This window comes from Colius striatus, chromosome 10 (assembly GCF_028858725.1).
Source record: "Colius striatus isolate bColStr4 chromosome 10, bColStr4.1.hap1, whole genome shotgun sequence".
Lineage (NCBI taxonomy): Eukaryota > Metazoa > Chordata > Aves > Coliiformes > Coliidae > Colius > Colius striatus.
The window spans coordinates 20,681,158-20,694,544 of record NC_084768.1 but is presented as its reverse complement, the minus strand read 5'-3'; the positions used below and the strand labels follow the sequence as shown (position 1 = coordinate 20,694,544).

At 36.9% G+C, this 13,387-nt stretch overlaps 1 protein-coding gene across 8 annotated transcripts in view; it reads left to right on the top strand.

The window, feature by feature from the left end:
- Positions 1-13,387, top strand: part of RABGAP1L (RAB GTPase activating protein 1 like) — a 257,389-nt gene that overhangs the window by 36,294 nt on the left and 207,708 nt on the right. For all 8 annotated transcript variants that reach the window (XM_062004315.1, XM_062004314.1, XM_062004312.1 and 5 more), the window contains 4 exons: positions 506-616; positions 6,609-6,675; positions 8,033-8,135; positions 9,759-9,925. In XM_062004315.1, the coding sequence (XP_061860299.1) occupies positions 506-616; positions 6,609-6,675; positions 8,033-8,135; positions 9,759-9,925 (448 nt within the window). The remainder of the gene's footprint in view (positions 1-505; positions 617-6,608; positions 6,676-8,032; positions 8,136-9,758; positions 9,926-13,387) is intronic.

Sequence of the window (13,387 nt, the reverse complement as noted above, 5' to 3'; positions counted from 1 at the left end):
TTAAAATTAGTGGTCTCTTTTTTTTGAAAATAAGCTAGAGAATTCAAAATTTATTGAAGATTTAGAAAATTTAAAGTTCTCTAGCATTACAGGGAACAGGAGAACAGGATATTCTTTGCCTAGCAATTGATTACATGATCTTTTTTGAATGGAAGAAAGAATTGATAATAAAAGCTAATTTTGTGAAAATGTCCTATTTCTTTTTTGCTTTGTAGGCAGTATAATAGCATATTTTATATCATTTTATATCATTTAAAAACCCAAAATAATACTCTGTGCATTTTTGGATGTTTATCTGATAAATCCTTCAGACAGTTGACACACTAAGTGTGAGCTTGTAGTCTGTTTTTTTCAGTGATGGTTTATTACTTTGTGAATAAAGGAAGAGAAGGTCTCTCAAATGAGTTGGGCCATGAACAATTTAAGTGGGCTGCTCCTCTCTTTTCTGTATTATCAGTTAATGTTCTATAGCTCTGCTCAAAAATTTATTTCTTTATTCCTTTAGCCCTGTGCCAAAGGACAGAGAGAAATTGTATTTCAAGCTTAAACAGGGAATTGAGAAGAAAGTGGTGATTACAGTTCAGCAACTGTCCAACAAAGAATTGGCCATTGAAAGGTAAGTTTCTTATAAAAATCACACAGGTTAGGTTTTTTTAGACAATAGTATTTAGTGTATTTTCTCTGGCTTTGCAAGTTATGTGACAGAAAGAAATAAAACAATAACACAAAGTATTGTGACACAATATAATTAATTTAGAGGTATGCAGTTTGGTTTTAAATTTCTTTTGAAGTGTTTGTGTGATTTTTTTTTTTTTTTTTTTAGGCGAAACCAAGAAACAGCCTACACTTTTGTGGGTTTTTGCCTTTTAATTGCGTTTTTGACATTCAAATGCTTTTGAGCTTGCTTTATGTTGTTCTGAATTAGTGCAAAAGCACGCGTTTGTTATAATTCTGCACTACTGGCATCTCAGTGTTTGTAAAAGTAATCAAGTTAGGTTGACTGAGTGATATTAAACCTTAGAGCATATTAATCTGTTAGGTCAAGGTACTGGAATGCTCATTAGAAGAGTCTTCAAGATGAGTAGGATTCCTTTGTAGTTTTATTACGACACGATTCTAATGTTTATCTTCAAGTGATGATGAAGAGCTCAGGAATGGTTAATGACCTGTGTTGTTCTTCCTGGCAATTACATGATGGGAATCTCTTTTGAACAGCATAACCTGACTATTATACAAAGTATTTGCAGAAGAAACATGCATGTGAAGAATGACCAGTAGTTAATATGTTTGCTAACAGTAGACTCTTATTACTACAGTAGTAGTAGATACAGTATTAAGTTAAGAAATTCCTTCTCAATAGCTCAACTTTTAAACATAGTGTACACCACCAGATGGCAATCTTACCAAAAGAGTAACAATAGCAGAACTGAATTTTAGTGAAAAGGGAATTCAGGTCAACAGAAGAATCAAGGGAAAAACCCCACAACCCTCGCAAACCCTCAGATTGATGTCCTGGCTTGCTTTCAAGCTCTTGTCTAAAAATTTATTTTGATTTTTAAATAAGGAATATATAGCAGAGTTTGTTATCATCACTATTTTGTTTTGTAAAATTGTGCTTTTTCTGCTTATTGGCTTAAAAAAATACTATATTTTTAATGAATTTAAGTAGTTTTGGCTTCAGAATTTGGTTAATAAATGATTAAATCTTTTAAGCATTTCTTGACAGCATTTGTTGGTTTTTTTTACCCCAAAATACCTTCCTTAGAAATTAGGTTTTATTTTGATGTTGTTTAGGATATTCAATTAGGATGTTACTTGTATCAACAGAAGTTTTGCTCTTAAAAGTTTTTTAGTTGCCATGACACACACAGGCTTGTAAGGCATTTTATGTACATGATATTAAAATTCAAAGCTGATATAAATGATCAATTCCGGTTACATCAGACAGCAAGCTTCTAAGCAATTTAATATGTCTTCAAAAGTATGTCTAGGTGAAAATTGTAATATGAAAACATGTTATTGCTCAAGAAATTTAGTCTCTGATCTTAAAGAGTTCAAGAATCTTTCTCCATGGTCTGGGAAGAGTAACTCTGGTGTCACTCCGAGAAATTTGCCACCTTCTGGTGTTCAAATAGCGCCTATGACTGGGTGAGGTTCATAGAGTAAGTTACTCTCAGTTGAGTTCCTTCGTCCTTTCCTTCTACCTTTGTGGCCTGTTTGACCAGGGTTTTGCCTGGTTTTATCTAGGCTAAAGCAGATAAAGAAATAATATTTGTTCCCGTCTCGGGTTTGAGTCGTGTAGCACTGCATAGGTTCAGTGGCACAGTGTTGGATACCAAGTCTCGGTTACATACACAGTTCAAGTTGTTCCGAAGAGTGGAATAGCCTTTCATTCTGAGAAATCATTTATTCTGTTCTCATTACAGTAGTATTTAAATCTAGCATGCTGCCAGTCATCTGGAACAGTTAAATACCAAGTTATGCAGGTATAGCTTAGGCTGAAATCTAGACTGATGTCCTTAGAACTGATATATGGAATATTGATTGGTTGCTCAGAAGTACTGGAAACTCTTAAAAGATCACGTTATCATGTTAACTATCATGTTATCATGTTAACTATCAGCCTCGTGTGCGTAGCATTTGTATTTATATAAATGTAAATAAATATGAGAATAATTTCAGAGTTTTTTTGTAGGTCTAGAAACTGATTGAATTTAAACAGTGGTGTACCTGCACGTAGGCTCTTGCTAGCCAGCTTTAAGTGCAAGAAACCCAGCATGTCAAAAGTGGCAAAACTGAGGCCCAGTCTATGAAGGTCGTTTTGAATCCTGGGTATGGGGTTCATCTTCCTCAAATCAGAGGCTGAATGTGTTGACAACTGTTTGCATAAAATCTAGCTCCTCTGCAAGTGAAGATTCTGAACTCATCTGAACTCATTCTGCTCTTTGAACTTAGTGAGAAGCCCTGACTGTTCTAGTAGCAGGATGCTGCCAGTCATCGTAAGTATCTGCTTCTGTGAGAGGCAGAGGTCACTCCTACTGTTTTGGAAGCATACTTTGAAAAAATTTGTACTGACACATGTCAGAACTTGTGTATATCTGAGAGATGCACAGCACAAGCTAGCATCTATGAGCTGTTGTCTTTGAAAAACATAGGTGTTTTGCCTGCCTCTGAATCTCAGCTTTACAGTTTCCTTTAGCAGATATACCAGAAGCTAGTGACCTCTGCACTACTGCAAATTATAGCCCTCACAGTGTTATTTCTACCCCAGGAAGAAAAAGTAAAACAGTCTACTGTAATATTCTGCCTAGTCCCATGGAGAAGCCTACTGGTGTGGTTAAGTCCAAGTCCTAGCACTTTAACTACCTTGGTTGCTTCACGTGATGCTGCATTATGACTACATAGAGAAATCAAAATTGTTGTCTACTGTTGTATTTGCCACTTGGACTTTGAGAGTCTAGTAGTGAAAAAGTATGGAGAAGAAAAAATCCAATTGTGGATGTAAGTTACTAGTTAAGTGTAATGAGATGAAGAATGAAAATTGTATACCCAAACATAATAGAGGCAAGCTTGTGAGATGGTATAGTAATTGTGTATCTCAAGACTTTTACAGTTAACAGTGTTATATCTCTGTTCAGGATACAGTGTGTTTGCTTCAAAACTGGTAACTATTCTGTCTTCATTGCTAACCTGTGTATGTTCAAATTATCTCTTACAATTTATATTTGCTGAAAAATCTAAATTTTCATTTGGACAAGTGGATTGCCCAGATGCAGAACTATTTTTGTTCAGATTTAGGGAACATGGGAATTGTGGATGCTTCCTGTGACACTCAAGTATTTGGTGGAAGGGTACGGAGGAGATGGAACCTGGCTTTTCTTGGAGATGCAGAGTCAGATGAATCAGATTAGTCAGTGCACACAGCGTACTCCACTGGACGTTCTGTTGGGACATCCCTTTTTTCGGTAGTAGATAGTAACAGGACAAGGGGTAGTGGGATGAAACTGGAACACAAAAAGTTCCACTTAAACATAAGAAAAAACTATTTCACTGTCAGAGTGAGGGAGCCCTGGCACAGGCTGCCCAGAAGGGTTGTGGAGTCTCCTTCCTTGGAGGTCTTCAAAACCCACCTGGACATGTTCCTATGTGACCTTATCTAGGTGACCCTGCTTCTGCAGAGGGTTGGACTAGATGATCTCTAAAGGTCCCTTCCAACCCCTACCATTCTATGCTTCTAGACCAGTGGTTGTCAATACAAAAGGAACTGAGCTTGGAACACGTTCCCAAAAGAGGTGATTCATTCTCTGTTCTTGGAGATGTGCAGAACTTGGCAAAGCCTTCGGTCCTCTTTTGAGTAGAGGTTTGGATCAGATTGCTTATAGAGATTGCATCTAGTTTAGCCTGTTCTAGGAGTCAGTGATAAAAAGTGGTATGTCTGATTATTACAGAATTGAGCTGTACAGAAGAAAAATTCTCAAAGCAAAACCCTCAGAAATATGACCCCAATTTTCCATAATTTTTCATAATGCAACTGCCTTTAAGGTGTTTGGGTTTTGGTGGTTTTTTTCTCATTTGAGATGTAGCATTTTTAAAAGTCTGTGCAGAACAGCTTGCAGCTTTACATTACAAACACATAATTCTGTTCGGGCTTGGGGTTTTTTTTATTCATATTGGAGTATGTTCAAAGGAGAAAAAGATAAAAGATGATTTGCAGAAACTTCAGACCTGGATTTATGCCTTCAATATTCAGAAAGTTTGAGAGTCTGAATGTTTTAAAAATACTTTTTATTTTTTTAGTCTTAAAAATATCAATAACACTTTCTTGTTAAATGATGGGACATGAATTCTGGAATTCAAGGCCCTGGATAATACAGAAGTTCAGTTCTGAAAAATAAATCCTCAATGTCATTACTGAACATAGGAAGGAAAAGATGATTATCAGGCAGAGTCAACATGGATTCACCAAGGGGAAATCCTGTTTGACCAAACTGATAGCCTTCTATGAGCATATAACGGGCTGGAGAGCAGCAGATGTCATCTACCTTGACTTCAGCAAAGTTTTAGACACCGTCTCCCATAACATTCTCATCAGAAAGCTCAGACAGTGTGGCTTGGATGAGTGGACAGTGAGGTGGATCAAGAGCTGGCTGAGTGACAGAGCCCAGAGGGATGGGTTCTGGGGCCAGTCTTGTTCAACATCTTCATCAACAGCCTGGATGAGGGAACAGAGTGTGCCCTCAGCAAGTTGGCTGATGACACCAAACTGGGAAGACTGGCTGATTCCCCAGAAGGCTGTGATGCCATTCAGCGGGATCTCAATCAACTGTAGAGTTGGGCAGAGAGGAACCTCATGAGGTTCAACAAGGACAAGTGCAGAGTCCTGCAGCTGGGAAGGAAACACCCCATGCACCAGTACAGGCTGGGGATCGAACTGCTGAAGAGCAGCTCTGCAGAGAGAGACCTGGGAGCCCTGATTGATAATAAACTAAATATGAGCCAGCAATGTGCCCTCGTGGCCAAGAAGGCCAATGGCATCCTGGGATGCGTCTAGAACAGTGTGGCCAGCAGGTCAAGGGAGGTTCTGCTCCCCCTCTACTCTGCCCTGGTGAGGCCTCATCTGGAGTCCTGTGTCCAGTTCTGGGCTCCTCAGCTGAAGAGGGACAGAGAAGTTCTGGAGAGAGTCCAGCACAGGGCCACCAAGATGATCAGGGGACTAGAACTTCTTCCTTATGAGGAAAGACTGTGGGAACTGAGGCTGTTTAGTCTAGAGAAGAGGAGGCTGCAGGGGAATACTTACACGTACCTGAATAGTGGGTGTCAGGAGATTGGGGCATCACTTTTTTTTGTTGTATCTGATGACAGAACAAGGGCTGATGGGATGAAGCTGGAACACAAAAAGCTCCGTTTAAACATAAGAAAAAACTATTTCACTGTTGAGGTGAGGGAGCCCTGGCACAGGCTGCCCAGGGAGGGTGTGGAGGCTCCTTCTCTGGCAGTTTTCAGACCCGCCTGGACACATTCCTATGTGACCTGATCTAGATGGACCTACTTTAGCTGGGAGTTGGTCTGGATGGTCTCTAAAGGTCTTTTCCAACCACTACTATTCTATGATTCTATGATTCTGTGATTAAAGTCAGTCTACAAATTGAGGAAATTATGATGTTTTTAAGGGCCCATAATGCTGCATGTTATTTTACACCAGTGATAGAATGAATGAATTTGTAACTTTTTGTATGACTGTATGAAAACAATTTTTAGAGAGGACTGAGGAGAGACTGAATTTCTTCTTGCCAATCTCCATCTCTAATGGATAGGAATCTTTGGTATCTTTAAACTCAAAATTGTCTTTAAGAATAATTGAATGCTCACAGGTCAGACAGTAATTTTTGTCATCTTCATTCTGGAAAATAGTTTCATTGTTATTTCTATAATATGTATTGTGATATTTCCTGAGCGTTGCCATAACACTAATAAAAAATTGCTAAGAAAGATTTTCTTTAAATTAGAAACAGTAGGTGGCTGTGCCATTATGTTCAGGATAATACTTTTGTCTTTTGAAAATGTAATATATTTTTCTTTTCTTTTTTTTTTTAAAATAAACCTTGCAGATGCTTTGGAATGCTACTAAGCCCTGGACGAAATGTGAAGAACAGTGATATGCATTTACTAGATATGGTAATACTCAACTCTAATAATCTGTTTAGTAAGCTAGAGATCATTAAAAGAAAAAAACAACTCAACAAAACCAACCTTTTATCTGTTTGGTTTGGTTTTTGGTTTTTGTTCAGTTGGTGAAGCATCTGTTAACTGACAGCTAACTGTTAAAACTAAGCTTTCTGTATTAAGTATGTAGCCTAAAAACTTAAGAGAATATAATTTTTTGTATTATTTGCATTGGGGAACTTGTCTTATTTTTCCAAGGTGCTGGAAATTTTGCCTTTGCTTCATTTTAATTAAATTTCTTGCTAAGAGTGAAAGATTCACTTTGTCTTCTACAATCTTAATTTCTTATGAGTTGCTTCTAAGAGAACTACAAATAACACGATGTTTTGTGATACCAATTTTATTTCATGCTACGAATAAGGGTACAATGATTTTCCAGTCAAGAAGCACTTGAGTTAAACCAATCAGATATTCTGTGGCTATAGAGTTTTCCCAATTGTGCCTATACTATTTCTCCTCTTATGTTGATGATTGGAATTGGTATTTAGTTCTCTTGTCAGACTCTTTTACTTGCCTGTTGGTATCTACTATCTCATTCTTTCTGGGTTTGTTAACATTCATTTTAATTTTCTATTTTATATTTGTAGAAGAAACAAATGTATAGCATAAGACCAGATACAGAGGCACTGCTGTTAGTAGTAATTTTATCATATTTGTCTGCTTTGACTTTATTTATATATTGTCCTGAAATTTGGCTCTTAAAATCTCAAGTTCCTATGGACTGGAATTCCAGTCCATTGGCATACTGAGAATGTAAGTCTGTGCCAGAAAAATCTGTCAGGGCTACAATGATGGATTGGGAAAAATCAGACTGACTCTTGGGCTGGAATTGTCTTACTCTGTTAAGGTTTTTTGGCTTTGTTTTGTTTTTTGGCTTTCTTTAGTTGTTTTTTTTTTTTTCCTGGATCATTTCTCTGTATACTGTCTGAGTAGTTTAATTTTATGAAGTGTCTTGTAACTCATCCTCTCCTAACAACCATCTTACCTGCTCAGAAAATAGTGGCAGACATCCCACCCTTATTTCATGCTTATGATAAGCATTAAAAAAACCCATTGATAAACTGTCTTGTCTTCAGTTTCTCATGTAATGTTTCTCTTTTCTCCTAATGTTTCTTTCTCTCGCCTTTCCCTAAAACATGTCTTAATCCATTATTTAATAGTCTTTATTTACATTATGTATTTAGGTTTATTTAGATTCTCTAGAATGAACAGTGTCTTACTCTGCAGTTCTTAGAACTGCTCCCCACGCTCAATCTCTTTGATCTCAAACCATGACTCTTAATAGAATCCTGTTTGGTTTTATTTTTAGGAATCCATGGGAAAGAGTTCTGATGGGAAGGCGTATGTAATTACTGGAATGTGGAATCCTAATGCACCCATGTTTCTGGTACTTAATGAGGAAACTCCTAAAGGTAGTTTAATCTGATTTGTAAATTTGTTTTAACCAACATGGTGTTTGGCTCATGTATTTTCTTCTGGGAATCATGGTGCCATGTCTGAGTACATACATCATGATCTAAGAGTCTGTGGCTAGGAACTTCTCTATATTTGTATTTCTATGTTGAATATGTTTATAGTTGTTCACAGAACTCCATGTTGCTGATTTTGAGACATGAAATCAGTGTTTAGGGCTTATGTGCCTGTTCCCTGGTTATAGGGACTTTTCAGTGCTGAGCATACAGAAACTGTTTTCCACCTCCTGTACTCAGCAAAGCAGTATGAAGAGTAGACATTGCTTATCTCTTTCTTTCAGTTTTGAGGTGGGTTGATTACATCCCCTTCATCTTGGGGCATCTGGAAGGGATGCGGTGAACTGCTTAATTACATAGCACAGTTATTGCTAGAGTTTATATTCTTTAATGTGATGTTAAAGGTTTGAATGCAAATCTGGAGTTTGTTTCCTATGCCAAGGCAGAGCTCACATCAGTTGATTAAAGGCATATCCAAGTACATGTTGCCAGTGAGACTGTTCTGGCTGATGAATTTTTCAAACCACATTGTTTCTAGTAGCATATAGGTAAAACTTAAGCGGTGCAGCTCGACATGGTTTCTGTTTTACAGTATGACTTCATGTTTTGGGGCTTTGGTGTTTATGATGCTTTTTGGGGTTATTTGTGGATTTATGATTTTTACTTTTTAAAATGCCCACTCATCTCTCTGATCTAATAAGACGAGGGAACCTAGGGATCCATAATGTCTGATTCTAAATGTTATTTTAAAAATGTCTCTGCTTTCTGCAAGAAAAATATCAATTGTGATGCAACATGAGAGTTACCGCCTTTCTCTCTGATGAATGTTTCCAGAAGCAGCATACCTTTTCTTGCACTGTAAAACTGCAGGATACCCTTGGACTCTTTCAGTCTCATTCACTGTTGAATTGATCCTGCATTCTCTTCTACTTGAAAAAGTTGGAGTTATGTTTCAATATCAGGCAGATGTAGCTATTACAGTTTAAGATCACTGATCTATACTTTACTTTAAAAATATATTCTGCTCCTGTGAGGACTGCCTGACCCGGAGAGTGAGACAGGGAGGGGTAAAAAGTTTTGAGTCCATTTAACTGAGAGAGTGTGAGCATAGACATAAAAAAATTATCTGGAGTGTTTCTTAGTGTTACAAGAGGTTTTAGAGAAAAGAATACTGTAGGAGATCCTTGACACTGATTTGCTATATGGGCATATATTCACTCAGCAGTAAGTTTACATTTTAAAATGTGACCTTATCCTGTGCACGTTCCCTTTCTCTTACAGGGATTATGTATTGTAATGCTATTTTCTTCGCATGACATCTTGCTCCTGTCTTTAAAAGAAAGACATACTGTCTCTGTTGTAAAAATCAGAGTAACTTGGTTCACTGGTTAATGTGTACTCTCATTCTATGTAGGGTGTAGAGCTCTGATAAGTAAAATAGGTGCAATAGAATCAGTAATTATAAATAAGGGGATTTAAATTTGAACAAGTCTGCTTCTGCTGTTGATTGTTTTGAGAAATTTGAACTTGGATTAATTTTTGTGCCTCTGACTTTTTCTGTTTTAGATAAGCGTGTGTTCATGACTGTGGCAGTAGATATGGTTGTTACTGAAGTAGTAGAGCCAGTCCGTTTTTTGCTGGAGACTGTTGTGCGTGTGTACCCTGCCAACGAACGCTTCTGGTACTTCAGCAGGAAAACCTTCACAGAAACGTTTTACATGAAGCTAAAACCGGTAACACATCTTTGTTTCTTTAAAGAAAAGTTGATGCTGGGAGCATTTGTTTTGTCTTAATTTAGCCTTTATAAAGGTAGCATGGCACTTGCACCTCAGTTTCTTCTAACTTTTCGTTTCTGAGACACTTAAAGGCATAATGGTTGAGTAGCATATATAAACATTCAGTTCCTTTGTAACCTGAATCAGAACAACTTCTGAGTCATTGGTTGTGGTCTGAAACAATTCTGAACCTACCTCTTGAATTTTCTGTAATTTCATCCATTTGAACCTGAGTGCGGACATCTAAAGCAACTCTATTTGACTGGTAAAACCAGGACACGACTCTTTAATAAATTAATGACACTGTAAAATCAACTGATACATAACAAAGGGAAATCCTGACTGCTGAGGTTCAAAATGTGAAGGTAGATGACTGTAAGAGTATAATCCATTAAAAGCAAAGACCTAATGCAAAACTTGAAAAGAGTTAGGGTATTGCAATTGATTTTTTGAAGTATATGAGAAAGTGGATTTCTCCATGTTTTCAAAAAAAGAAGTTTGGAAGAAGATTGTCTGGAGAAATAAGTTCTGCTGCATGAAGAAGCTGCCATGTTTTCACCCTTGTAGTTGCTAATGATGTTGTAAAATGAACTATGTTCTTGTCCTTTGCTGCCTCAGGCCTTTATGAAATGTGAGGCTAAAAGCATTATTGTTGCAGTGATTTATTAAATCAGCATTGCTTGTGTGATTTCTTTATGGTGATTGTAATCTTGTAAAATGTTCAAACAGCAGTAAAGAAGTAACCATTTTAAGCCAACTCTTTGAAGTATTTCAATTTGGCAGTCCGTTGACTTTGTCTTTAAGTCAAGTTGTACAAACATTGCTCGATTCTACAGAGTGGGAGAAGTGGTTAAGGTGAAGTTTACTGAAGTTTACTGTGTATTCCCTCTGTTAGCTTTTCCAGTCCATGCTTATGTGGTTACTGTGCATTTCTCTTTTCTTCAAGCAAGCACAGAGAGATGAGAAATCCGTCTCATCTGGTAATGTTTGTTGAGTAGTTCTCTACTGAGCAGAATGCTAAACTGAGCAAAATACTCTGCTGTTTTTGACACTGGGTGAGGTACAGAGAGCATGTCTGTCTACCCATTATCATTACAGGATGATGCACAGCAGCGTCCTCCTGCAGTGACTGTTGTTTTCCCCTAAAGATCTATGTTGCAGTATTTGTTCAAAAAGCAAATAGCAGAGGGTAACTGTACCATTTGCATTGGCATATAGTGGTCCATCGGCTTTGACTAATGAAAACAAAGAGCACCAATTTAATTTTATTAAGCCTAATGTGAATATTTGAGTTGGCATCTTCCTACATGGTACAGTAATAGGTCTTGGGGAAAAAAAACCACCTATGTTGATATTACATGGCAAAAGTACCACTGTGTTTAACACGTAGTGAGTAAATAAATCTCATGCAATGCTGTTTCTGTATTTCTTTTAGAGATTAGCATAGCAACTTAAAATTTGAGAAAATCTGAGATAACCAACTGATATATGCAAATGTTGAAAATATCTACATTTTAAATTTGAAGTAAATATATTTGAAAATACATTCTCAGCTGTTTGATACTTATCTATAATCAGTTAAGCTTTCCTTTCAAATCACTTACAGCTGTATCATTTGTAATATGTAATATGAGTACTTTCTTTTTTCTTTCTCACCCCTTATAATGTGACAAACTGAAGAAACACATGTATTTTTTCCTGCTGTAGAATTCTGAGGAGATTTTTTGGGAAAGAAATTCTTTTATTTTTTGTCATCTTACTACAAAATTAGGTCCTCATTATTGATAACAGGATCTCTCTGTTTGACTCATAGCAAGTCTTTATTTAGCCAGTTATCAGTTGAACAGTTTGTATTACGATAGCTGTTCATGACAGTACTTGCAAAAGATATTGTACCTCAGGGCACTCTTATTCCTTGGAAAATAACTTTGTAGGTGGCATTTGGATCAGCCATTTGTGAGCTTTTGGGTAAAGCAGTCGAGTGTAAGTAGATTCTAGGAATCGTTACAACAAGTTAATATCAAAAGCCTGAGCTCCAAAAATAGACAACTTCTCTGTGCGGGACAATGAACCCTGTGATATAATTTCCCACTGATGTAAAATCACGACAGTAATGCTGTCATTCATTGTGCAAATACAGCGTGTGGGGCTGTGGGTAAGAAATTCATGCATAGTCTGCCCAGTTCTAAGTACTTGCATGCAGAGCCCTTAACAGGAAACTTGGACTAACTCAGCAAGGTGCCCATTCTGGTAAGGGAGCATCAATTACTGACCTTCCAAAAAGAAGCAAGGAACGAAATTACTTTTTCCTGCAAGGGGTGGATGGGACCGGTCTCTATTGGCAGAAAAAAAGCAGAACTCTTCCGAGGAATGATTCAGACAAATTTAAGAGTCTGAACTGAGGTGACTGAGATGTTGTATGATACATGGAATGGCATAAATGCGAGTTGCTGTGTGATTTAACATCTTGATCCTTCCATCTGTACTTCCTTGTAATTTTTGTAGCTTACATAGTACCTCATGCCTTATTCCCTCAAAAATAAAAGCTGTCAGTAGCGATACTTAATAATGCTTTGTGCATCAATACTTGATTGATTTAAGCGAGTACTTTATAATTACTTGATAATGATATTCTCTGAGAATAAACCAGGGAGAATGACTCTAATATCTTGCTAAACATTATAAAACATGGGTACAGTGTTAATGCCCACACTCCGAAGTTCATTAAGCTGACTTCATGAGAAGTTCAGTCAGCAAAACTGGCTGATAAGTGGAGCCACTGCTTCCAGGGAGTATCACCTTTAAAGGAAGTGGATCTAAATGATTAATCTAAAATGCATGAGCAAAGTTTTCTCAGTAAAGTCATCTATATCAGTCCAAAAAGTCCCCGTTTAAGCTACCCATTGGCATAATTTCACCAGCTTGCTGAAATTGCAAATGCTGGTCAGCAGTTCAAGTGTTGTCTCTTTCAAAGTGTTGCAGAGTCTTCCGACTTGATCATAATTATGTTTTTTAAACAAATTGAATATTCTGTAACTGCAGTGATTTTCTTTTTCATGGTTAATTTAATGTTTTTAATAAGTTAAAAAAAAAATCTTATTTTAACTGATCAGGCAAGATGCACAAAGGACAAAATAGCACAGCATTTTAGGCTGGTTCATTTAATGTAATCATTAGTTTGTGGTTTTATACAGTTCCTCACAAGTATATTAATCACTACATGTCACTGAATAATAATTGTGTTCACGACTCTTAATTCAGAAGAGAAACTACCGTTCCTTTTATTTTCAAACTTGTAATCTTCTGTCCAGTGCCTGAAATGTAAGCAACTTTTACGCATGTAAAAAATCCATTGAATGTTAAAAGACTTATTTTAAACTCTGAACTTTTCCAGCTTGAAATAAAAAGAAAATTAAACAA